The sequence below is a fragment of the Onychomys torridus genome, chromosome 17 (assembly GCF_903995425.1).
Source record: "Onychomys torridus chromosome 17, mOncTor1.1, whole genome shotgun sequence".
Lineage (NCBI taxonomy): Eukaryota > Metazoa > Chordata > Mammalia > Rodentia > Cricetidae > Onychomys > Onychomys torridus.
This window is the reverse complement of record NC_050459.1, coordinates 17,058,295-17,082,982: the sequence shown is the minus strand read 5'-3', so window position 1 is coordinate 17,082,982 and position 24,688 is coordinate 17,058,295. Positions and strand designations below refer to the sequence as shown.

The 24,688-nt window shown below is 43.8% G+C and overlaps 3 protein-coding genes across 4 annotated transcripts in view; 2 read left to right on the top strand and 1 right to left on the bottom strand.

Annotated features, from left to right (window-relative positions):
- Slc20a2 (solute carrier family 20 member 2) overlaps positions 1–8,448 on the bottom strand; it is a 105,935-nt gene extending 97,487 nt beyond the window's left edge. Inside the window, exon 1 of the mRNA XM_036209220.1 lies at positions 8,040–8,448. The gene's annotated coding sequence lies outside the window, so the exon portion shown is untranslated. The remainder of the gene's footprint in view (positions 1–8,039) is intronic.
- LOC118569178 (translation initiation factor IF-2-like) lies at positions 5,495–10,255 on the top strand. Its single transcript, XM_036166904.1, has 3 exons — positions 5,495–5,527; positions 7,708–8,485; positions 10,194–10,255. The coding sequence occupies exons 1-3, from the start codon at positions 5,495–5,497 to the stop codon at positions 10,226–10,228; spliced, it is 846 nt and encodes a 281-aa protein (XP_036022797.1). The 3' UTR covers positions 10,229–10,255.
- On the top strand, positions 8,409–23,927 carry Smim19 (small integral membrane protein 19). Of its 2 annotated transcripts, none has more exons than XM_036209224.1 (4): positions 8,409–8,466; positions 11,573–11,711; positions 15,960–16,084; positions 23,089–23,927. In XM_036209224.1, the coding sequence occupies exons 2-4, from the start codon at positions 11,578–11,580 to the stop codon at positions 23,151–23,153; spliced, it is 324 nt and encodes a 107-aa protein (XP_036065117.1). In that variant the 5' UTR covers positions 8,409–8,466; positions 11,573–11,577; the 3' UTR covers positions 23,154–23,927. The 2 variants fall into 2 exon arrangements, with proteins under 2 accessions (XP_036065117.1, XP_036065116.1); XM_036209223.1 differs by lacking the exon at positions 8,409–8,466 and adding an exon at positions 10,216–10,347.
- The last annotated feature ends 761 nt before the right edge of the window (positions 23,928–24,688 follow it).

Here is a 24,688-nt window from a genome sequence, read left to right as displayed (position 1 = left end):
GTCTGCCAGACATTGTGCAGGACACAGTGGAAAATGACTAACAAATTTTGCCAAAACAAGGCATGACAGTCCAAAATCCCTGTTTCATAGAAAAGTTTGCTAGATACTCTATGCCGGTAGGCTGAAGATAGATGCTCCAATGTTGCAAAGGAATTTTGGGTGACTGCCTAGGGAACCAAATGTCTCTGTTAGATATTACATCCTTTTGGGTGCTTTGCTGGAGTTGAAGACTAGTTATAATTAGTATTTCTCTTAATTGTGATAGAAAATAAGTTAGATGTAAAACTTTTGATTCCCTAAGATAGGATAGATAATGCCTTATTTTCTTTGAATATGCTAACTACAAATGGACTGAATAGTATAAATTAATTCTTACTTGGTAACTGGTTTTGTTGTATGCAGTTAGACTATGTTAAAACTATTCATTTTCATTTAGACAAAGGAGGAAATGTTGTAGAATATTAAGGTGTGTTACTTTTGTCTATGTTGCATTTGTTTAACTCTGTGAAGCTGTTACTGTGCCTGTCTAAAACACCTGATGGGCTAATACAGAGCTGAACAGTCAGTAGTGAGGCAGGAGAGAGAGATTAGTGGGGCTGGCAGGAGAGAGAAGACATAGAGAAAGAAATCTAGGCGGAGAGAAGGGGCGAGAGAAGGTGGAGGACTCCAGGGGCCAGCCACCCAGGCACCCACGCACCCCAGGCACCCAGGCACCCAGGCACCCAGCTACACAGCAAGCCAGCGTAAGAGTAAGATTTACAGAAGTAAGAGAACAGGAAAAGCCCAAATGCAAAAGGTAGTAGATAGGATAATTTAAAGTTAGGAAAAGCTGACAAGAAACTAAGCCAAGTTAAGGCTGGGCATTCATAAGTAATAATGAGCCTCCGTGTGTGATTCATTTGGGAGCTGGGTGGCAGGCCCCCAAAAGAGTAAGAACAACCAACAACATCCAGCTAACTACAAAGCTGAAGATGACTTTAAATTCCTGATTCCCCTGCCTCTGAGTCCCAAGTGCTAAGATTATTGGCATGTGTTACCATACCTACCTTTAGAAATTGTAGATTCTGGAAAATATAAGGTAGAATATCAAGCACATTAAAGTTCTATTTACAAAGATGCAAATTTTTTTTCCCCTCTTCAAGACAGGGTTTCTCTGTGAGTCTTGGCTGTCCTGGAATTCACTCTGTAGACCAGGTTGGCCTTGAACTTGGAGATCCAACTGCCTCTGCCTCCCAAGTGCTGGAATTAAAGCTGTGCCCCACCACAAATGGCTCAATTCTTATTTTTAAAACCCCAAATATGATTATCAGATCTTCAGTGCTAAGAACTTGTTCAAAAGAATGCCTTGAGTAGATAAAATCAGAACTTCCAATGAAAGAGTGCATCATTATTAGGAAACAATTCACACTCTTTAGTGATTATTCAATGAAAGTCAATTTCTGTGGGGTGGGGGCATCAATATCCCAATGAATGGTTCCTGCTTCACCTCTTAGTCATGTGATTTCTGTACCCACAGATAAAACTGATCAGAAGCAGATCACCAGCTACTACAGTCATGGAAAGTAACTCAAATGTCATGCACCAAGTGGATGGGTTAGTAAAGATAATGAATGTCTAGAAACAAACATAGAAATGACTGCAATCTTCTCACTCATCTCTACAATTATCTTCTTTCAAGCGGCTCAGAGCCATAAGTTGGCTGGAGTTGCTTCCTCAAACCCCCCTTTCTTCAGCTGTTTAACATCTTTCAAATATTTTTATCAGTCAATGGGCAATCCAGTCCATGTGCAGACATCCAACACACTACTTCCGGCGTTGAGAAACTTCCTGAAAGAATAACCCTGGTCTGTTGGTCTCTATGAGGATATGCTGAAACTAGGAATATCACTCATATTCAAAGATGATATGGGAGCCACTCATGCTGTTTTCAAGGTAAGGTCCCTTAAAAAAAGAAGAGTTAAAAATCAACCAGATTAAAACCCCCAAATTCTTAACACAGCACAAATTCTCACATAAAATGGTATTTGAGCTAAAACTGAATAGTAAGTAGTATCAGTAAGAAATTTTAACTTTTCACTCCAACTTTAAAATATACTCTTTTTTTTTTTTTTTTTTTTTTTTGGTTTTTTGAGACAGGGTTTCTCTGTAGCTTTGGAGTCTGTCCTGGACTAGCTCTGTAGACCAGGCTGGCCTCGAACTCACAGGGATCCACCCTCCTCTGCCTCCCAAGTGCTGGGATTACAGGCATGCGCCACCACCGCCCGGCCAAAAATACACTCTTTTAAAAAGGTATCATAACAATATTGCAAATAATCTTGAAATTAATAAAAAGTACCAGATAAAGCTACATGGATATTCTAATGACTAACTTTTTTTTTTTTTTTTTGGCCTATCCTAGGTTCACTCAATGACTCAGTGCATCAGAACCTTTGATTAAAGGCCATTCAGGGAGGAGCCTGACATTAAGTCTAACATGCCAATTGGATAGACATTTTTTTCTATTTTATGAGTGTTTGCCTGTGTATCACGAGTGTGCCTGGCACCCGTGTAGATCATTACAGGGCATTGTGCATCAGAGCCACTGGAAATGGAGTTAACCATTGTGAGCTGCTACGTGGGTGCTGGGAATTGATCCTGGGTTCTCTGAACATCTGCCTCATCTCACCAGCCCCTTCATAAGCATTTCAATACAGATTTCAACTCAAACTTTCCAAGTTAGTTTCTACAATATTTAAATAGGACACGAGCTGGGAAGCAAAATGTATGTCACTTCCATATAGGACTTCTCAAAATGAATGACGTTATAATAGCAGCAGCTCATGCCACTTCTTCACTGGGGTATGATAAAGCAATCCTTGGATAAATGACACATGTCACCGAGAAGATGATCTCTAACACAGAACTCTATACCTTTATAGGGTATGTCCAGCCTGGCGGCTAACCAGGCTAGTGGCCCATGCTTCATTTAAAGGGATGTCTTCTCTGTTCTTGGACAGCAGTCAGGTCATGTGCAATCCCCTATCTGTGCAGTGTTAACATTCAAAGGCTGTTGATCAAGGGCTGACAAGAAGGGTATGTATCTAGGCTTGGGAGACTATAATTTTCCTTTACTGTGCTGGACTTTGTTTGTTAGGCCCTCATTTAATCCCGCACTTCTGATTTTATTCCAGGCTTACACCAAATCAACCTAAAATTTTATATCTTGTTCCACCATTAAAAAGAGAAAGAAAGATAGCACTTGGTCAGAAAGGACTCCTGACCTTTTGTATTGAGTGTTGTCTATTGCTTAATACAAGCTGGCAAAGTGGGGTCAGAATTCCACTCGAGGGCAGACAACCTGAGGATAATTTCCGTAGATTACCACAATGATTTAAATGTAGTAGGTGCTGAAGAGGCCAGTAAACCGTAATGTGTCACTCAGTGTTAGTCTATTTGGCAGAAGTATTCTAACACTAAAGTAGGAACTTACAAGTCATTGTCCTGGTAAATCATTATCCTAGAACCCAACAGCCCCCAGACCGAAATCTTTACTCTGCTGTGAGTCAAAATTCCGTTTCTCATCCCTCATCTTCAGTCCCTGCGATGAAATGTCTTTCGGCACTTCATCATCGCCCTCTTCTTCCTGGAAAACTGTGAAGTGCTTCTGCAGGGAGTCATGGCAATTTTTTACGACCTTGAACTGTTTAAGGATTTAAAAAAATTACATTTTTGTGTTCGTGTATGGGTCAGAAGACAGGTTTTGGGAGTTGGTACTCTCCTTCCTCTGTGAGTCTCAGGAATCGAACTCAGGTCAACAGGCTTGCTGACAAGCACCTGTTAACCTGTTGAGCCATCTTGCTAGCCCCTCTTTGAAACTTTTTAAAAGAACATCTTTAGGGTTGGAATGGAGATCTGACCGATCGCTCTTTTAGCATGCACGAGGCTCTGATCACTAGCACCACAATCAGTCAATAACTAATTTAAAAGAACACAGATTTTTCTTTATTTAATGTGCATGTAAACATGTAAACAACCATGCACCACATACATGTTGTTTGCATGCCTGGTGCCATGAAGGACTGAAAAGGACATTGGCTCTCCTGGAACTGGAGTTACTATGGAGGGGCATAAGCTGCCAACTGGGTGCTCAGAACCAGATTCAGGTCTTCTGCCAGAGCAGCAGGTGCTTATTCACTGAGCCTTCTCCACCGCCCCCCCAACCCTAGTCAAGAACACCTTTTATAACTGCAAAACTAGCATGAATTTTTAGATTGTTCACATTATAAAATAAAACTCCTAGGCTGGAGAGATGGGCTCAGTGTTACACAAACATGAGTTCTGGTCCCCAGCACCTGTTGTAAGGGATCACTGGGGCTGGCTTGCTCGTCACCAACACAGCTCCAGGTTCAGGGAGAGACCCTGTCTCCAGGGAACAAGGCTGACAGTGACAGAGCAGGTCACCTGACATATTCCTTTGGCCTCTGTGCACTGGTGCACTGACACACACACACACACACACACCCCCACCGCACAGATAAGCAAACTCCAAAGAGCAGCTTGGCTGACCCGGAAGCCAGACTCCCTATTCTATTTATTATGCACATCATAATCTTGGGTAAGAAAGCTTTGCATCCACTTCCTCCTTTCAAAAATAGGATAATAACTACCTTCAGCAAAAGATTGTTGAGACACAAATATAAATGAATATGTACAGGGGACAGGGTCAGTGCACTGGCTGGCACACTTTAAGCACTACATGAATATTACTATTATTTTTTGGAACTGAGTTTTTACATTGTTTCCTAAGTGTATACAAAGTTTGCCCAATTAATACATTACCTATGGTTCAAGATATAGTCGATGTTTTCCCATGATAACTAGTACTTACTCAATAGGTACATACAAGCCAACTCTGGATTGACATACCAGGTGCTAAGGCAATTCTTTAAAAAAGTGATGTATTAATAGGTTACAGCCTTAAAGAACATTGAATTTGAAGTGAGGAAACAAGCTAATGAAACACTAATGTAGCAGCATACGGCCATTAAGATTAAACAGCAAACAGAACCTTGTAAACACTTGACACACAAAGGGTAGTTGTGGGATTCAATTACAGAGGTGAGGCTGGAGTAACCCTACACACAAGGGCAGAAAGACCTAAACACATGGAAATCGATGCATTTGGTGTGATGTTTATCCTACAAATGCTTTTCCTGGCCAGGCTCTGTTCTTGGCCCTGGGGATAAACAACAACCAACTCAGGACAGAAACTGGCTTGTCTGTGGACTAAAGGGCACCCATACCAGAGACAAGCTTTCCACTGAGTTTTGGCAACGTTGGGGAGAGGACCCAGCGCTCCAAGCATTCTAGGCAGAGTTTACATTGAGCTGCATCCCCAGCCTAGAAGCCAAATTTTGAAGTGAAGAATGAGACAGGCCTGACTTCCTGTCATATCTTGGGTGACTTAGTGACAGGAACTGAGACTGTGCTACAATCACTGTGACAACGTATAGAAATGGCTGACGTGAATAATTCAGTAATTGTTCAGGTATTGCGATATATATCTTTTCAATTGTGTATAGATAGTAAGGGAACAGTCTACATATTTTTTGACACAAATGACATGAGAGATTTACAAATTCATTGTCACTATTACTAGGAAAGCTTTTGTTCATCGTTCCAAAACTTTGCCCAAAGGAAAGCCTAATAAGGCCTTGCCTGTATGGCTGTCTGTTTTGGGGATTCCTTATCATGACTCTCTCCCCTTTTTCTTTCTGTCATCTACCAATGACTGGCCCCCAAATCTCAAAGCTTGCAAAGTGTTTGAAGAGGCACCTATGTGGCAGCAAGAACTATTCACAGGAAAGTATTCACTCCAAAGACAACTTGTATCCTTCTCTTTTCTACTTACCTCCCTCCCCCAGAGACAACGTCCGCAAGGCAAGAGAGAAACCCTTTGGTAAATACCAACCAACCAAGAGCTCCCCATGACACACCATCCATCGGCATTTTCTGGTAAGTTCCAATAAGCTATGTGACCCACAAGCACAAGCTACCAACTACTTCCCGAAGAAGTCTGTCTAATCTTCCCAGCCAGTTCTACTCTCCTGATCCAAGACTCTACCATTACCCTCTCGAACCAATTTTAGAACTGTTCCAGCTACATAAATCATTAAATTGTATCTTTATAAATAAATTCTAATCTTATAGTGGACACAATACTGAATATGTGTTTGGTTTTTTTTTTTTGAGCTGAGGATCGAAATCCCCAACCCTCTGCATATGTGTTTTAAGATACTTTAACCCAAATTAAAAAGTTAGGCATATAAAACTTTTTGTCTTGGAACTCACTCTGTAGACCAGGCTGGCCTGGAACTCAGAGATCTGCCTGCATCTGCTTTCCCAGTGCTGGTATTAAAGGTGTGTACCACCACCACCCAACGAGGCACATAAAACTTTTACAACTACCTACAATACAGAAAATCTAACATTCTTAATATTCAAATGCTCAGTGAAACCCTGACATTCCTAGCTGAGTGTAGCAGTGCACATTTCTTACTCCAGAACAAAGGAGGGCGGCAGAGGCTAGTAGATCTCTTGAGTTCAGGGCTATCCTGGTCTACATAGATCCACTCAAGCCAGGGATACATAGTGTGACATCCCCTCGACCCCCCTCCCGGTCTAAAAACAAAAAGAGACAGAGACACTCCAGCAAAATCTAACAGCCTCCTCACTGTTGTTCATTTGTTTTCTTAGTTTGGTGTTGAAAAAAGATGTCACACGGTTGCCCTTAGGAACTGTACTAAGAAATACAAAGAAGGACCCTATAGTAAAGGTCACCATGGCTCTCAGTACCTTTGCCTGATGCGCACCTTAGCTTGTTCAATTTTTGGCCATATTATGTAATAGGCACTTGGATAAGTAAGAACTACAAGTCTTTGAAAACTATTTAATACCCAACGGGATTAACTGCAATTCTATGAACTTTTAAAGCCACACTAACTCGTTTTTTAAATGTGATCAACACCCTTATTTTAACAAAAGAAACAATTATTTAATGTAGACATTTTGCATAGTGATGCATTCAAATCAAACTCATGTGTTGAAAAACTGTGAACATTCTATGCTTATGCAAAAAGTCACCCATGAAAACGAACTGATACAAAACATCTATGAACATCTGGCACTGTCCTGGCTAACACGCAGCAAATATCACGGTTACCACTGTTTCTAATTTTCTAACTTTAATGTCAAACTAAATGGCTAAAAATTATATACATGATTGTATAATGTATGTAAATGCACATGTACTGATCCTACAAAAAAAAAATGCTGGTATGTTACTGTATCTAGAGGAAGGCGAGTCTGAAACAGGCAAGACAACTTGCTGAAAGTTACAGCATTAATTATTTACTCTTTCTCTGCATACCAATTCAACAGAACCGCTACAGTTCGTGCTCGAACTGTATGTAACTCCAAGTCAGTTGATTCTGGAGAACTTGCCCCGCTGGAATAGCTAAGCCCTTAAGCACGTGGACAATGGGCCGCTTTATTTGCATGGGCATGGCCAGGACGAACCTGGGGACTGATCGGTTTAATGGCGAAGCTGCCATCCCACAAACACTCATCACCTGCCTCACGCTGGAAAACGCAGCCTTCAAGTCGCTACGCAGGAGTTCTTTTTATTTTTTACTTTTCCCCTCCCCTCCCTTCTTAAAAATACCCTAGCCATTCAAGCAGAGAACGAGAGAGCACCCGGGCCACGTCCGGTTTAAAAAACACTTGGATCGCCTTGGCCTCGCAGCGGGGGACGATGAGGGGGACCGAGACCCAGCCAGCCAGCTTCGTCTGCGGAGCACGCGCAGACACCCCGAGACCGCCCCACCGCGGAGGAGCCTGGACGCCCTCGGGCCTGTGCCCGCCGCTTCCCGCCCGCGCCGACCCGGGGCCGCGGCACCGCTCCGCTCTCGCCGGAGGCGGCACCCGGGCCGCCGCCGCCGCCGCCGCTGCGTCGGGCTCCCATTCCGAGAGAGGGAAGGAAGAAAAACCAATAACAAAACCTGGCTTCTCGTTCCCTCCGGAAACCGCGGGCCGGCAGGAAGTGACGAAGGAGAGGTCGTCCGGTCCGCCGGGGCTCGGCCCGCGCTCCCCGCCCGACTCCCGGAACAGCCGGAGCGGAGCGGCACGGCGGCCTCCGCACCTCCGGAGCCGCTGAGCGCTCGCCCGCTCGCCCGCGCGCGCGGCCGCGTCACCGCCCCGCCCCGGCCGGCCCCGCCCCGCCCCGGCCGCGGTCTGCGGGACAGACCCGGGGATTGGGGCTCGGCGGTCCGCTCGACCGGACGGCTGCGGCGTGCTGACGGTCCCGCCGCCCGCAAAGTCGCCGGCCGACCAAGGCGGGAACGTGGACGGCCTGTCGGGGGAGGATCCGTCCTGGATGCCACCAGGAGCAGATTGCACAGGCTCGGGGACGCGGCTGGAGGAGGCCAGGTTTGGGCGTCGGATCTGTGTACCCGCCTTCTGCCCCTCCGTTCCCGGGGCCCGCGTGGCCTTGGGATTACAGAACCACCACTGTGACCTGTTACAGAGTTGCAGTGCTTCAAAGCAGGATGGTTGGAAAAAAAGAAAGAAAGAAAAAATAATAATTCGAATGTGGACTGCCCAGTCCACAGGTCTCAAATGTCCTTCTTCCTCTGGGAAAGGGTGAAGGCCTGTGAGCGTGTCCCCGTCTGCTTTAGGACTTCAAGCCCCTTAGTGCTTTAGAGAATCAGGAGAATCTGACCCTCACAGTGCTTGGATTTTGTTGCTAGAAATGGTGTTTAAGCTGCATTTCTGTGAGGAAATAGCAAAGTTCCAGATGAGAGACCAGAATAACATTCTAGGGCATGGTAGCCAGTGATGCTCACTTGTAGGACGGTGTAGACAAATTTAAAAACTTAAGACAGTGTGTCCCATGATTATCCAGAAAAGAATTCTTCACCTAAAAGTAGGTCAGCCTTGAACTAAATCCTGATGGATGCATTTTGACAGCATTAGCTCTGAATACTCATGTTGACTTGGGCCTTCATTCTCTCATTCATCCTCCTACTTCAGTGATAGTTCAACACAAGACAACTGAGGGAACGGATCTGTTTTCCCAAGAGAGCCCTGACTGTCACCCCCAGCATATATCTTACCAGACGGTTAACTTGACCGAAGTGAACCCCTGGACATTTTACTTTAGCCCAAGGACGGAGGGTGCATGCATATGCACACCCTTGGTTAGTCTACACCAAGTGCGCGGGAGGGCTGGTACAAAGGACCCCGTCTGCCCTGTGACTCTGAGCTCTCTCTCCATTCCTGGTTGTCTTACAAAGCATGCTCTTGGTTGTGTCAGGACTAGCAGGAGAGGCCTAGCTTCAGTGCCAATCCTTCACAACTGCGGGTCTAAGATAAGTCATACATCCCAGGACCCGCGGAGTGGCCGTGTTATTGCCTACTACTGATGTTTTATATTACTCGCCATATATCTCAGGTTAACATTTTGCCACTCTGGACCAGCAGTAGTCAGAAAACCTTTTTTCTAAATACAGCGATAGAGTGGCGTCCTAGGAAGAAATCATACTCTGGATAGGAGTACATCATTCACTCAGCGGCACACGGACAAAGTTTAGTCAAAAGTTGTAGCGAGAAATTAATCTGATTGAGATCCACCTGGGCATTGGGAAACACTTTGTTAATGTGTCAGGTAAATAGATGGCACTCACTCCGTGTCCTGGTGGCCGTTAGCTTTATTCCCTGTTTCTTCCCTAATGTATGAACTCCCAGTTCTGAGTACTGTTGCTTCATTATCGGCTGTGCTCTCCGGAGCGCACAGTCAGGCACTTAAAACTTAGCTCCTCCCAAATGTGATCATGGCTATTGCCATTTTAGCAGCTTGGCATTTACGATGGTCAAAATACCACAAATTAAAGGCAGTTGTCATGTTTGGTCTTCCAGAAGCCTCTGCATCTAAAATAGACTGATTATTTACTATAAAAAAAAAAATCAGAGAACCCCCTGGAATTGAATTTTAAAAAATAAAAATTGATCACGTGAATGTGTTACCTACTCCTGTTCCTTCCACTCAACCATTAATATTTAGAAGTTAGGTCTGCTGTCATATTTAGATCTTAAAGTTTTAAATCTTTTATAGTAAAGTTCTGCTTATTGTTCCTTGACCAAAATATGTTTACAAGACAGGTGTTTGTGTACATCAGACACCAATACGTGAAGTTTCTCTTGTCTTCATCTCAAGAGTTCAAACTAAAGGTCTGTTCCTGTTGTCTGCTCTACTCTAAATGAGCGCAATAGGTCTCCAAACATCTGGCAAAGACTCCAGATGTGAGAAAGGTGAAAGCATGCCCCCTGGCTTAGAGCAACCCTTTCCTGGAATTTCATTCTGTATTTTATATGGACAAGTGGGAAGAAAACACATGCTAATTAACTGGCCAAGGGAAATGACATTGCTAATATTTGCATAGCGTGCAGAATAGACCGCAAGGTATATTTGTAGAAGAATTTCTGCATGGCCTTCATTGTTGAAGGCAGAAACGAAAACCACAAAAGCTCTGTAAATAACTATGCCTTGTTGTTAAATACTACGGTACTCTTTACCTGCCATTTGTTCATTCACCCTTTTTTTAGAATATCTAAAACACTTCTGAACTGCTTTTCTAGTTTATGTCATTTAACTGAGACTTTCCTTGTATGTTCAACACAAGGGAGGAACTTTGTCCTTAAGGAAAAATTCAGTTCTCAAACACAAATTAAAAAAACCCTTTATTCTTTTACTTGCTGTTTGATACTCTTGTGATTATCAGTGCGACTTTCCATGGGAATGTCCAGAGAATGTATGATTATGAATAAGTAGCCATGTAACTTCTTATCTCATGGCTTCTTCAAGCCCAGTTTGGCAAACAGGCAAAGTCTGGTCCAGCTCCAAATGTGCAGGCATATTGGGAGGCACCTGAGGAGCAGTTAGTGTGGCCGTGTACTTTCTGCGTTTCTGTCGTGGGAGTGACTGGCCTTCTGGGACTCCTCCCTATGATCTGGGTCTGTGTTCTGAAGGGCTCCCTCGTCATCTGAGTGACAGCTACAGTCTGGAGACTGAAGTAGCATTTCACAGTCAACTGTTAGCAATATTATTTTTCACCCTACATTTTAACGTTTAAGTAAGAGTTGTACTATTTCAAAATTAAAAATGGGGAAAATATGTGTTCTGTACCTTTATGACCTCTATCTGGGGTCAGTATTCCCATTCCTAAAAGAGCCAAACTGAAAATATTTTTTTAGACTCCATAAGTACTGAGGAAAATGGAGGCACATAGGTATTTAGGATCATAATGTAGCTACTTAGGAACTTCAGCGCAGCATAACTTCAGGGTAGAGAACATACTTAGTATGTATGTGACCTGGGTTTGATCCCCAGCACCCCAAAAACAAATGCAAAGAATGAATGCCATGTACCTATTTCACAATGTAAAGTCGTTTTTAGATGTGGGCCATACACTAGCAGTCAGTGGCCATGTCTCAGCCACTGCACCTTTTTCTCACAGATCTTTGTTCTTTCTTACAGATCCCATGGCTGGACGTTATGGCGTGATGGGAGATGACGGCTCCATTGACTACACTGTCCACGAAGCCTGGAATGAAGCCACCAATGTGTACTTGGTGGTGATCCTTGTTAGCTTTGGCCTCTTCGTGTATGCCAAGAGGTAAATAGGGCAGAGAAGATGCTGGGCACTTTGAGGTTTAAAGGGTTAGGATGTGGGTTGTTGTTTTGTTTTGTTTTAGTTGGATTAAATGCATAAATCTATTTCTTCAGAAAGTGTGTTCCTGGACTGGAAGGTGTTATCTATGCAGGCATTGGCGGCTGAGGTTTGATCTGGAAATCCCATATTCATCAGGGTAACAGGACCTGCTGTTCTAAAGTGTGGTTGCTGTTACTTCTAAAGTAGCCCGACTTTGTCACCAGCTTTGGTACATTGTCCCCTTGCAGTCAGCACACTGTAAAGTATTTTTGGTCCAAGTGTCTGAAATGCAAAAACACTTGATGCCTATGTAGTCAGCAAACCTCTGTCCACCCATTGGACCTTCTCCTTGATTCTTATGCATGGCACTGTATCAGTTTGTTTCCTATTGCTATGATAAAGACCATGACCAAGAGTGGCTCACAAAGGAAAGCATCTGTTTCAGTGTACAGGCCATAGTCCTTGAGAGAAGTCAGTACAGGAGCTCAAGAGAGGAGCCTAGAGGCAGAAACTGAAGCAGAGACCGTGGAGGAACATTGCTTATAGCTTGTTCTCCATGTTTGCCCTGTTTGCTTGCTTATATGACCTGAGACCACACACCCTCAGTGAACCGGGCCCTGCCACAAGAGTCATAAATGGAGAAAATGCCTTATACACCTACCTTTGGGCCAGTCTGATAGAGGGAATTCCACAACCAAGGTCTGTCTTCCCAGGTGAGTCCAGCTATACGAGTGGACAAGAAACCAGCACATTACATCTCTGTTCTTTATAAAAAATGTTGGTTCCTTGTAAACAAGAAACTTGTCTTTTATCTTTGTGTCACTGATATACCACATAGTCCAATTTCTTTTTTTTCGAGACAGGGTTTCTCTGTGTAATTTTGGTGCCTGTCCTGGACTAGCTCTGTAGACCAGGCTGGCCTCGAACTCACAGAGATCCACCTGCCTCTGCCTCCTGAGTCCTGGGATTACAGGCATGCACTACCACCGCCCGGCCCAAATTCTTAATAGACACTTTTCTGCCTTCATTTCTAGGGAAGCTTGACTTAAATGTCCTTTTCAACTCTTCCTGGTTTCTCTTCCTGAAATCCAGCAAACAGTAATAGAATTGTTGATGGTGATGATTGCTGCAGGCACAGGAATACATCATAAGAACTCAGCTGGCTATGGCAAAGTCACTACCTGGAGAGATCAAGGATTTCCTCCAGAGGAAGCTAAATTCCGAGGAGTTTTTGGTGTTACTTGGCTTGTTATATATCAGCTGTCTTCTGTTATGAAAATCACGTGTGCCTTCATAGTTTTCCCAATTGACTTTTCCCTAAGAAGGGCTAACAGTGTGGACTGATCACTCTCTGGACATATACATTCCAGGTATTTGGAGAACAGCCTCAGGGAAGGCTTCCTCTGGAATCAGATATCTCCCTTAGCCACTTTCAAGGACTACAGTCCTAACAGTCTACATGCTAGTCTCCAGATTTAAGGTAAATTCTACATGGAGACACCACCTAGGACAGGTGGATGTTAAGTAATAGCTTTACACAATTCAGTTCAGACCCTCCTTTCTTACAGCCTTACTAACTTTATAGACCTTTAACTCCTTACCTAACCACTTCTAGGAATAGATAACCTTCTGTGCTGACAGCCATGCTCAGTCAGAACCCCAGTTCAAGCCTCCCTGTAATTATCATCATTGTCAGCATCCGGCCAGGTCCATCCCCAGATGGAGGAAAGTACCGTATCAGAGATACCTCTGTACTCTCTAAGAACAGACTTAAGCGTCCAGGCTACCTGTTTGAGAAGGCCTGGCGGATGTGCCAATTAAGCTTAACTTCCTCCTTTCCCAAATCTTACCTCTAGTTCCAGATCTCCCTTTAACTATCACCAGAGGCATCTAGTTGTACACAGGTTGCCTAGCGACTGAGCACACTTTCCCCCACCCTGCAGAAAAAAATGGCAGATAGTTTGGACAGATATGAGCCATAGGAAAAAAAGAAGGCAGTTTTATTTTCTCCTATTGACCTAGCAACTTATAGATTCTTAACATTTTCTACCAATCACGTTTGAGGTTATAGTTGAATACATAAGATCCCACTTCTTAGATATTACCCAAATTTAGCCTTTAGTTAATTCATTTCACCATTAGTCACTTCCCTTTTGGGTTGCAAATGATAATTAATGGTTACTGCCTCTCTGTGATTCTTATCACCCCCTCCATTTGACCCTAGAAGCCTGGCTTTTGCACTGCCAAGGAATTACTGCTTGTAAGTGTATATATACCGGGACTCTCAGGGTAAGGGAGGACTGAGAAGAGAAAAGAGAATGGAAGAACTAGATGGGTAAGAACTTGAGAGGAACAAACTGAGATGGAGAAGAACTAGATTGAAGGACTAGAAGAGAGTACTAGAGGAATGAGATGGGAGATGAGGAAGAGCCAGATGGGGAAGCACTAGCTGGGTAAGAACATACTGAAAAGGCCCTAGATGAGGCAGAATCAAGAGGAGAGAATTAAGATAGAACTTAGAGGGAGCAATAGATAAGTATAGAGGGAAATCAGGCAAGAAAGGAGCTAGGCACGAGAATAGAACTGAAGCTATGTAAATAGGATGCTATGCCAGAGGAATTAAAGCAAGTGGACTATAGAGCTCGGTGTGCTGAGATTCTATTTCCCGAAAATAGTCCTCAAGGTTAGTAGTTCTCTCTCCTGAGCCCTTGGGATGTATAATATTAAGGATGATTGTGATGATGACGATGATGGTGTTGGTGATGATGGTGGTGGTGGTGGTGGTGATGATGATGATGGTGGTGGTGGTGGTGGTGGTGGTGATGGTGTTGATAGTGGTGATGATGATGATTGTGGTGGTGATGGTGGTGGTGGTGGTGGTGGTGGTGGTGATGGTGTTGATAGTGGTGATGATGATGATTGTGGTGGTGGTGGTGGTGATGATGATAATGGTGGTGATGGTGGTGGTGGTGGTGGTGATGATGATGGTGGTGGTGGTGGTGGTGATGATGATGGTGTTGATAGTGGTGATGATGATGATTGTGGTGGTGGTGGTGGTGATGGTGATGGTGTTGGTAGTGGTGATGATGATGATTGTGGTGGTGGTGGTGGTGGTGATGATGATGATGGTGGTGGTGGTGGTGGTGGTGATGATGATGGTGGTGGTGGTGGTGGTGATGATGATGGTGTTGGTGGTGGTGATGATGATGATTGTGGTGGTGGTGGTGGTGATGGTGATGGTGTTGGTAGTGGTGATGATGATGATTGTGGTGGTGGTGGTGGTGATGATGATGGTGTTGGTAGTGGTGATGATGATGATTGTGGTGGTGGTGGTGGTGGTGATGATGATGGTAATGGTGGTGATGGTGGTGGTGGTGGTGATGATGATGGTAATGGTGGTGATGGTGGTGGTGGTGGTGATGATGATTGTAGTGGTGGTGATGATGGTGATGATGACTAGGGTATATTTTAAAGAGGAAAATCAGTATTCTGCTTATAGGTATATACTTTAGGATATTCTCTACTGAGGTTTTAAAAAATCATTAGTTTATTAATAGTCCAGAAATAATTTCTGTTTGGATTTGGATATACCTCATTTATTTATACTTGCCCTCACATGCCATGTAGCTCCCTCTCAGTGGCTGGACTGCTGGGTATGGGTGTAAGAAGGTGCCACATGTCACCACAGATCCCTGTGACAACTTCTCTCTCAAAAGAGCTACCACCTCCTTCCCACTTTTCTTTTAAAAGCAGAGATGCACTGTTCTTGTTTCTAAAAAGGCATCCCACTGAAACTGTGTCATTAAAGAACATTTTTACTCATGAATTTCCCAAACTAAGGAAGATCTGTTCACATCCGGCATACTCCCCACTCCAATGATTTCCCTTTAGTTGGATGTTCTGAAAGGGAGGGAAAATGACATGCTTTCTTGTTTGTATACTGCTGTTTTTAATATGCCATTTTCCCTAGGAGTTAAGGGGAATCACAACAAAAGGGCCTCGTTTTGATATATTATTTAGCAATATAGTATTATGTAGATTATAATGCATTAAACATCTTTTTTTCATTGTGATGCCATAGCTCTACATAGAGAGCTTATATGTTAGCAGAAAATAGAGCACTTCACAAAAAGAATTTGCTTCATATTTTTAATAGATCGTGAGACAACTATCTAAGTATTGAAACAAATCTGCATTGGTTTTGTGTTCTAGGAATAAAAGGAAAATTATGAGAATATTTAGTGTGCCACCTTCAGAAGAAACCTTGTCAGAACCCAATTTTTATGACACAATGAGCAAAATTCGCTTAAGACAACAAGTGGAAATGCATTCTGTTTGTAAGTATGTTCTTTGCCGAGCTACATGCATAACATGTTTAAAATAGATCTTCTGTTGCGCTCAGTTAGCAAAAGGTTATAAAACATGGTTGCTTATAAAAACATAAGCCTTTTCAGACACAGCTAGGCAGATTTATCCCAAAGTTATTGCTGTTAAATCTTTGGCTTTTCTGTTGCCTGAGGACTTCTGTTCAGCTTTGCAGAAATTGAGATGGTCATCATCGTTTGACACTTCTGTTTCTTCCTCTTCTGATTTCTCCTCCTTTGTACTTCTCCTCTGTGATGAGACAGAAACAGTCAAACAACAGGACACCCAAGCAGTGTCAGAGTGACTTTCAGGACTTGCAGAATTCAGGAACAAGGCCCAGAAGTTCTATTTGAACAATGTTAATACATCCTGTGCTACCGGCCACTGCAAGCATGTACACAGGAAAGAAGAAACACATTTTAAAATGTATAGAATCAACTGTACATTGAAGCCTTTTATGCCATTATTTAAAATATGAAGGTGTGGCTTGCATGATGTATTAGGTAGGAGAAGCAAGATGGTACTTGTATTAGAATGCCAGGTTCTTCTCAACTGTCAACTTACTGGAATGTAGAATCACAAAGGAGACAGCTGAGTAGGTGTAGAATAGGTTCATTGAGGGGGAGATTTACTCTAAATGTAGCATGGCTCAGCATGGGCCGAAGTAAAGGACAAAGTCAAAAAGGAGAAAGCTGGCTGGGTAGGAGCATCCTCTCTCTGTTTCAGACTGAGGATGCAGTGCACCTAGCTGCTTGCCGGTCTTCCTACCATGTCTTCCCTACCAGGATGGACTGTGTCCTAAAACCAGAAGCCAAAATAAATCCTGCTTTTCTTAAGTTGCTTGTGTTGCTAGGTTTGCCATAGCATCAAGGAAGTAATCCACTGTTGTAAAATCAAGCAAACGAAGGGGTCCTTTTATTATCTCTCTATAAAGTATATACATAGTGTATCATATGAGTACTCCACGTGGTGAGACAGACAAGGGACCAGCTTATTGAGCTCACGTGCGTGTTGAGTGCTGTTTGGAGCTGAGTGCAGGAAGACTGCACAGACCCGTTTATTCTTTTGCTTTGAGATGGCAAGTGCCTGGTTTTTATTCTCTTCTTTTTGATTTTGGATTTTAAAAAATTCTTTGAGATTTTTATTCATATATATAATGAAATGTGATCACATGAGAAACAGTAATCCTCACTTCATACTAAGAATGCTGGAGTCTCTAGTGAAGGTGAGACAGGTTTGTTTTGGGTTTTATAGAAGCAAGGTGTTAGCCTCAACAAAAGGCGAAACGCGGCTGGCACACTGATTTGGCACAAAAACAGGGATTTTTATGTCTCCAATTGTATTTTTCTGTCCCCTTTAGTCTTTCTTAGGTGAATTCTTTAGGAAGGTACAATTTTCACAGTGGCTAGTGTTTCCCCCCTCACCAAATTCCCCATCCTGGTAGTTCAGGACATAGAATGCTATCTACTCAATATTGGGGCTCAGGGTTCCCCCTCTTTTGATACATGGGCTGAGTTGTGTACCAGGCCACTGGATGTTTCAGCTCCTGTATGAGCCTAGAGCTCCTAGACAAGCAGGCACCTGCTGCTGGATGGGGAAGGTAGGCCTGTGCCTCTGCTTATCTGTTGTTCCCTGATGGGTTCTAAATGCACCTCATGCTGAAAATGGACCATAATTATTTATTTCCCAGTCTCTAAATTCTAGTCTCCCTTTTATTCAAAGCTTATTGGTCTTATTTTTAGATGTACTTTAACTTTTTTAATTAATTTAAAATTTTTTACTCTATCACAGGGCTAATGGTCTGGTCTACTATCTAAAAGCATTAGATTATGTGGATGTGTTTTGGGCATTTGTTTGTTAATTTTGTCTTAATGGGTTTTTGTTAAAACTTTATAGGGAATAATGTATCACTCTACTATAGTTAATACTTCCACTACAGCAAAGGAAGTTGGGAATGAAGCCATGAACCCCTTCTCTTGTTTAAATTCGCCACTCTGTCAAGGGATCATCCCTTTCTGAGCTTTTTGTTACTTCACTGGCAAGGGTCTCTGCTTCAGTTGCTGCCTCCAGGTTCCTGCCTTGACTTTCTTCTATGACAGACTATCAAGTGTAAGCTGAAATGCACCCTTTCCTTCCCGAGTTGCTTTTGGTCATGGTGTCCATCCCACCAACAGAAAAGCACACCAAGATGCATACAGACCCCTCCTGTCTGCTGCCTCCCCGGGTCTCCATTTTGTAGAACATGAGGAGGTTGTAAGCAAGACAGGCAATCCTGGACTTCTAACCTGGATCATCCCTGTTTCTTTCTGAGGGGAACGTAGGCATTACCTCTTAGCCTCACTTCTCTTAAAAGTCCCCTTAGGTCTTATTTGACGTGTTGGGGAGAGACCAAGGTCTGGCAGAGCAGGACACACGAAGATGGGATGGGATGCATCTCCTACACATGGAGATCAAAGGCTTCTCTCCAAATATGGCAATCCTGGAAGATGTCCATCTCCCAGATTGTGAGAAACAATCACCCTCACTTCAGAATAAGAACGGTGGAGTGTCAGAGGAGCAAAAGCAAGACAGATCTATTTTCAGCTGACTGAAGTCAGCCTATACAGAAGGGGGAAAAATGGCCATTGCTCCTATTTGGCACAGAACAGTGGCTTTTATATCCCAAGCTGCAGTTCTTTGCCCTTTCTAATTCTCATCGGTTGAGTTCTCTAGAGAGATACAATCTTCCCAGTTTCTCAGCTTTGCTCCGGCTGTGGGGTGCTCTGTATGTCAAATGTGTTGATCTGATTGGTTAAAGTAAATAAAGTGCTGATTGGCCAGTAGCCAGGCAGGAAGGATAGGGTAGGCAGGACAAGGAGAAGAGAATTCTGGGAAGTGAAGGCTGGAGCAGGAGACACTACCAGCCGCAGCCATGACAAGCAACATGTAAAGACACTGGTAAACCACAAGCCATGTGGCAAAGTATAGATTAATAAAAATGGGTTAATTTAAGATAAAAGAAGTAGATAACAAAAAGCCTGCCACGGCCATACAGTTTATAAGTAATATAAGTCTCTGTGTGCTTACTTGGTTGGATCTGAGCAACTGTGGGACTAGTGGGTGAGAGAGATTTGTCCTGACTGTGGACCAGGCAGGAAAACTCTAACTACATGCTCCCTACCCCAATTCCCCATCCTGTAGGCTCCAGATCCAGCTGTATCTAGTGAGTATCTGGGAGCATTTTTAATCACCTCCTCCCTTTGTAGATGGGCTCAGTCAAATAGCAGGCTGCCTGTAGCTTTTTACCCCAGACACGCAGGTGCCAGCTAGGGAAGGTAGATACCGGTGCCTCCTGCTTATCTGGGTTCTCTGGTGAGATCTGAACACACCACACTCTGAAAGTGGACCATAACTAATTTCTCACAACATGTTCCTCCCATTCCTCTCCAACTCCCACAGAGCTCCTACAACCTCAAGTTGTTCTAAAACACAAAACCAAACCCATACATTCGGTAGTATGTGCCTGGGTGTAGGGCTATCCACTAGAGCTTAGAGCTTAGGTAATGTGACCACACCCTCAAAGAATGATTCTCCCTTCCTCAAGTAGCTGTTAACTGCTAATTGCTCCAAAGTGAAGTGTAGGGCCTTGATGTATGCTCCCCCATGTGTAGGGCCTTGATGTATGCTCCCCCATGAGTAGGGCCTTGATGTATGCTCCCCCATGAGTAGGGCCTTGATGTATGCTCCCCCATGTATAGGGCCTTGATGTATGCTCCCCCATGTGTAGGGCCTTGATGTATGCTCCCCCATGTGTAGGGCCTTGATGTATGCTCCCCCATGTATGCTCCAATTTTAATTGGCTTGATCTTGTGCGCCTCTTGGGCAGGTATTCACTGCTTCTATGGGCTCTTGGGTACCAGAGTCATGTTATTTCCAGAAAACAGTATTGTGTAGTACTTCTCCCCAGCCTCTGCCTCTTATGATCTTTCTGTCTTCTCTACTGCAATGTTCTCTGAGCCTTGGCAGTGATGGGAGGTGTGCTGTTCAATAAAGATGTCCCATGTAGGGACCAGAGAGACAACTCAGTGGTTACAAGCACTGGCTGCTCTTTCCAGGAGATGCAGGTTTGATTCCCAGAACCCGTGTTGTGGTTCACAACCATCTTTAACTCCAGTTTCAGAAGATCCATTTCCCTTTTTTTTCCTCCCCAGGCACCACACACACACACAGTGCACACATATACATGCAGACGGAATACCCATACACATTAAATAAAGGACATTTAAAGATGTCCTGTTTAAGCACTAGGTACTTACTCTTAGTACTTTGAGCAGTTATGAGTTTCTTCATTGACTGCTGCCAACTGCCAAAGATAGTCTATAAGCAAGGTTGAGAGCAGCCCCAGTCTATGAGTGTAAATATAAATTGTTGCTGCAGGCCGCAGGAATACATCATAAGAACTCAGCTGGTTATGGCAAAGTCACTTCCTGGAGGTAGTGAAGAAGCCAAATTCCAAGGAGTTTTTGGTGTTATTTGGCTTGTTATATATCAGCTGTCTTCTGTTATGAAAATCATGTGTGCCTTCATAGTTTTCCCAATTGACTTTTCCCTAAGAAGGGCTAACAGTGGGCACTGATCACTCTCTGGACATACACCTTCCAGGAATTTGGAGAACAGCCTCGGGAAAGGCTTCCTCTGGAATCAGATATCTCCCTTAGCCAGTTTCAAGAACTAACGGTGATAATGCTAACCAGTCATTAGCACTCAGTTGACCTTCTCTTTTCCCACTCCCATTTTGGATTGTTAAAGCCTGGTGGTCACTGCCAGAGGAAAAATTCTTACCTGCCTTTATGACCCGGTAGAATTCAAGCCTGGTGGCCTTGCTCAACCAGGGGCTTGATAAAACTGGATTCCGGGGAGACTTAGGTAGAATGTGGAGAATGGAGGACGGAGAAGAGAAAAGAGAGTGGAAGAACTAGATGGGTAAGAACTTGAGAGGAACAAACTGAGATGGGGAAGAACTAGATTGAAGGACTAGAAGAGAGTACTAGAGAAATGAGATGGAAGATGAGGAAGAGCCAGATGGAGAAGTACTAGCTGGGTAAGAACAAGGTGTAAAGGACCTAGATGAGGCAGAATTAAGATGAGAGAATTAAGATAGAACTTAGAGGGAGCAATAGATAAGTATAGAGGGAAATCAGGCAAGAAAGGAGCTAGGTACAAGAACAGAACTGAAGCTGTGTAAATAGGATGTTATGCCAGAGGAATTAAAGCAAGTGGACTATGGAGCTTGGTGTGCTGAGATTCTGTTTCCCGAAAATAGTCCTCGAGGTTAGTAGTTCTCTCTCCTGAGCCCCTGGGATATATAATATCAAGGCTGGTCCCTCTAATATTATACAAGAAATTGTTAGAAGGCAATATGACAACCTGACCGTTTAGCAAAAACAGTATCAGGTTCCCTCTTAGAACCTACGATCTCCTCAGCCATGGGCTTTTGTCCAGGTTTACTGTACCAGACATGAAATATCAAGCTGTGGAGTAGACCTCACATCCAACCAGAAAGTGGTTGGTTACTACATAACAGTGATGCCACTGTCACACCAATGGATATGTCCTGTCTGGCAGGTCAGTATTGTAGCGTGTAGGATCCAGCGTGGGGTAAGACTATCATGTCTTTCTTTTCTCCTCCAGCAGCAGGCACGGTATCTTCAAGCATTATGAAAGCTAGCTGGTAGGGCGGAAGTTTTCCAGTCTGAGATTTCTTTCTCTGTGTCCTGAAGCTTGAGGGTGGTGTTTTAGCAGTAGGGTCTTAATGTGCATTACATTGAGTAACCAAGGGCAACACCAGCAGCCTGGGTTGTGGGGAGGCCTCTGGGGCCAATGACTCATAGGGAGGTATCCCGTGCCCTGTGCTGCTCTTTCTGTTCAGTAACCCATGGCTTCTGGGAGCAGCATTGTCCACCCATACAGGCACCTCCATTCAAACTTTTTCCTTTTTTTTTTTTTTTTAAGATTTTATTTACTATGTATATAGTGTTCTGCCTGCATGTATTCCTGCAGGCCAAAAGAGGGCACCAGATCTCACTACAGATGGTTGTGAGCCACCATGTGGTTGCTGGGAATTGAACTCAGGACCTCTGGAAGACTAGTCAGTACTCTTATCCTCTGAGCCATCTCTCCAGCCCCAAACTTTTTCCTTTTTACAATTGTATTCTAAATTATCTTACTAACTAGGGGGCTTTTATAAGACGATTTCATATAGCCTTAGTTTGGTCCACCCACCCCTTCTCTCCTCCATTGCTCTGCCCCCTTACCCTGCCTTTTTTCACATGTGTTCTACATTCCTTCCCATTGTAGTTGTAATTGGGTTGTGAGATACGAGGTGTCCATGTAGCTTTTTCAGATTCTGTTCCTCTATGTTAACCATTCTCCCCTCCTCTCGGTCCCTCCTTGCAGAAGCCTTTCTGCCCCACCCCCATATCCCATCGCTCCCCTTTGGGTTCCCTAGAATTTACTCCCACCCCGTAATGCATCGTCCCGTCAAGGCCTTCTGGTTCATTGACATCCCGTGTGCTCCAAGCTAAACACACACAACAAAACATTTGAAACTAGGTGCACACATGAGGAAACATACGGCATGTGTCTTCCTGGGCCCGAGTTACCACATTTAATGTATTTTTTTTCCAGTCCCACCCGTAGCCCTGAAGGTTTCATGATTTTATTTTCCTTTACAATCGAGCAGCATTCCACTGTGAAAATGTGCCACATTTCCCCTATCTGTTGATGGACATGTAGGTTGATTTTGTCTCATAACTGTTGTGAATAGAGTGGCAGTGAACTTGGATGGGCAGATGTGCCTGTAGTAGGTTATAAATTCCTTTAGAAGAAAAAGTTGTTTAATTCTAAACTAATTTCTTACCAAGCATCCAAGCATCATGATTTAATGATATTAGTAATAATTGTATGCTTTATCTTTCTTGTCACTGTTTTTTCATAGCAAGAAAGTATGAGTATCAACAGCCGCAAAGCCAAGCCGACAGTGTGCAGCTTTCGCTGGAATAACACTTGAGACTGAGCAACGCAAGTGATGGAGATGCAGTGTGGCAACACGTGGCAACTCGGTCCTGCGCCCCTCTCCTCAATCAGGACCGGCATTCAGAACCCTGTCAGATAACGTCATCCCACCTCACCCCCACCTCCATCCCATAATCCCTGCCTCTTGTTGCTTCTAGGACTTGCTTCATAAGCACAAAAACATTTAGAAGGAAGATGCCTTGTGACTAGGGATGAGGGCTTTCCCTTTTGAGGATGTTTGATGTCTTCAGGACACAGCAGAAAATACAAACGTGTCTTCAGAAACAGGAATCCTGGAGTTAATGTCACTTTGATTAGAATATTTTTTACAGAGTTAAAACATGAAATTCTAGCTCTTGAGGGGGTTTGCTCTTAGGCTGTGGCCTGTGATGATGAGTTGAACATCAGCAACAGACCAATGTATGTTGCTGTCGCTATGGTGACTGGCTCTGAGTCGGGGATCTTTGCTTCCCGACTGGTAGGACACACCACTGAACTTGTAGTGGCTTCTCCATCACAAAGCACGTCCCATCTGCTGGTCGGGATGCTTTCTGGAGCTGGATTTGCCTCCCTTTGACTGTACTCCCCACACTTGTTATTTTGTTTCTGATCCCATGTTTTCCTTGCCTCCATAGGGCTCCTTGAGGCCGTTAGACAAAGAGACATCTGTCTTGCTGTTGGCACTTCCTTCCCCATGTTTCTGTCACGGTTGAAAGTTACTGTCTGGTGTCTTCAGCTTTGTAAAGCTTGGTTGAACACGCAGCTGTCTTGACTTGTTCTGTTCTGTACAATGGGATGGTTTTTTAGCCTAACTTTTCATGTTTGTTCATGTAAAAGCTGCTTAGAGCTAATGGTGGAAGCAAGACAGACCCCAAACCAAAAGCTACAGGCCTGCTGCCGTGATGAGTGTGAGGGCCTCTAGAGAAACGGGAACAGAGGGATAGCACAGTAGGAAATGAACCACACAGGAGACATGCCACAATCTGCTTTAGTTACTGAGTTAGTGGGTGATCCCTGAACCAGGAGTCTATAACGCAGACTACCTGAAGCCTGGAAGAGAGCAGACAGCAAAAAGACAAGAAAGATCTGAGCAGCCTTCAGCTAGGTCCCTCCACAAACATTTGATTCCTGCCAATGGATTGCCTGATCGAACAAAAATCAATACTTCAGCAGAAGTGAACAGAGCCAAGGGACTCTGCACCACATTGTTCTTCATCCAGTATAAACCAGAGGCAAGGATGGGAAGAACAGGACTGAGACCCATAGTCAAGAGGAAAGTGGTTCATAATCAAGAGAAAAAACAGCTAGTACAAATGAGATTTCAAAATGTCCCCATATGTTAAATCAACAGACAAGGACTTGAAAGCAGCTGTTGTTCCTTGCATCCTTAGACCCTGATGCCATGACTTCAGGGGTTCTCAACAAATTAGATGAGCCCCTTGCCTCAGACATCAGATGAAAAAAGGAATGGTGAATGGCAGGAAAGGAATTTTTAAAATATAGTGGTATTAGAAGGTAAGGGG